Raw genomic sequence first — 2,122 nt, 5'->3', positions numbered from 1 at the left:
GAACACTAATCTCATATTTATTGCTCACTTGACACATTCTCTTCACTTTCTAATATATATTTAAAAACTTAGCTTTTCCAAAAGAGACCCGTCAATTTCCTTTGTACATGCACCGTCTTTACTCCAAAGTGCTCTGCTTAGTTTTCCTCGTCTTCACAAATAGCATATCAGTTCATGGCAGCAAGGGCTCAGGCTAAAAATCGTGGTCATCTTCACTCCTCTGTCTCACCCAAATTCCACATTCTACACATTGGAAGTCCTATGGGCTTCTGATGACCTCTCACCACTGCTACCTAGCCCAGGCCACCACTTTTTTCCCCGTGTCTTTTTGGCCCACTGCATATACTTTTCACATCATAGCTGGGGCAATTGTTTTTTGCTTGTTTGTTGTTATTGTTTTGGGTTTTTCTTTTTGTTTGTTTGTTTGTTGTTGTTGTTGTTGTTGTTGTTTGAGACAGGGTCTTGCTCTGAATAGTATGAACTCCAGGCTCTTCTTGAGCTCACTATGTAGCCCAGGCTGGCCTCGAACTCGCAGGCATCCTCCTGCTTTGATATATGTGTACAGTGCAGAGTAATTAAATCAAACTGTTTAGTGTATCTATTGTCTTACAATTTTTGTGGCGAGACATTTGAAATTGTTTGAAATGCACAGAGTGTTATTATTACTATTGTGATACTGGAGTTTAATACATTATTGTTGACTATAGACACCTTACTGTGTAGCAGATCTCAAAACTTATTCCTCTAGTCTATCTGGAATAATGCAAGAGGGCAGACCCTGTTCGCTAGACTACATTGACTGCTGCGCCTCACCTATAGGAATCTGTTCACTAAGTTTATTGGTACATTTCAGGTATAAAACATGATGACATTCATCACTGGGAATCTGTACCTTTACACGGTTCTTATTTTTTTCTCCATTCCCCTGCCCTCCCTTCAACCCCCTCAACTACAGGAATTTTAAAAGATCTTTCCTGTTGCTGCCCAGATTCCCTTATGATCAAGCTCATCTAGGACCGAAGTTTCTGTAGTACACGATTGGGCTGAGGCAGGGCAGAGACGGGATCGAGACTGTTTCTTCTACGTCAGTGCAGTGATGGGAGTGGAGGCTAAAAACAACTCCCTCTGGAGCATCTGCACGCTTCATCAGAGGCCTACAACAAAAGCCCTTCGAAGCTCGTGGGTGATGATGAGTAAGGGGTGCAGCTGCAACAAATAATTAGGCAACAGCATATTTAGAAGGAAGGAATGCTTCATTTTGGAGATTTGCAGGACACATGGAAATATACTTAACATTCACAACGTACCAAGACAAAAATAGACACGCTTTCATCACTGAATTGCAAAGAAGCCCCTCTATACAGAAATATCCAAAGCTTTCTGTCCCCATCTAATTTCCCATTCACAGCTTAGATTTAATCACCATAGAAGCTAATTATGTTTACTCTTAAACTAATCCTGCCTTTGTCTATGACCCTGAAAAAGGACAGACATATCCTCTTGCTGCTTTTTCTACCAAGTAAAAAGAAGGACATCCAGAAGCAGAGACGCCTGCTCACTGGATGCTTACCTCTTCTTGCTCACCTGGTGTGGCTGGGGGCAGCTGTACTGGATCAGCGCTCGCAGCCAGGAAATGCTCTGCTCACCTCTTCTTCTCCATAACAGAGACTCTTCACTGTCTTCTTCCTTTTTCAAATAAACACTCAGCAGACCAGTCCCTGCTCCGTACATGTGGTAGAAAAAGGTCAAGCAGTGTTTTCCGGGGACGCCTCGCAGAGGCCTGGACAGGAGGCACGCTTTCTGTCCGTGCACCATGTGCGATGCCTCGATGTACATGTAGTAGCCTTGGAAGAACACAGAGCAAGGACTGTTAAAAAGGATCCAACCACATCTTCTGGAAACATGGACGACCTAACTGCAGTAGTGAGAAAGAGTTTTATGATGCAAGAGGAAAGTATGACCCAAGGCAAACAGTAATACATACACGAATTAGACTATCAAACAATTTTTAAAAAATGTAATGCTTTATAATTCTGTTTAATAGGAGGTGATTAACGTACAAGCATTTCATCACTAACGTGGTGACTTTCACATCCAAATTTATCTAATTCATGGGCAAGAG

At 42.2% G+C, this 2,122-nt stretch overlaps 1 protein-coding gene across 1 annotated transcript; it reads right to left on the bottom strand.

The window, feature by feature from the left end:
• Positions 1-903: 903 nt before the first annotated feature.
• On the bottom strand, positions 904-1,911 carry LOC104868397 (MAM domain-containing protein 2-like; the record flags this gene model as incomplete). Its single annotated transcript, XM_010633190.3, has 2 exons — positions 904-1,206; positions 1,585-1,911. Coding segments are annotated over 2 exons (387 nt in total), but the record flags the coding sequence as incomplete, so codon positions are not given.
• Between the last annotated feature and the right edge of the window lie 211 nt (positions 1,912-2,122).

Source organism: Fukomys damarensis, unplaced genomic scaffold, assembly GCF_012274545.1.
Source record: "Fukomys damarensis isolate Sample0158 unplaced genomic scaffold, DMR_v1.0_HiC HiC_scaffold_46683, whole genome shotgun sequence".
NCBI classification, from domain to species: Eukaryota; Metazoa; Chordata; class Mammalia; order Rodentia; family Bathyergidae; genus Fukomys; species Fukomys damarensis.
Note: the sequence above shows the minus strand (reverse complement) of the source record. Positions and strands in the feature narration are given on the sequence as shown.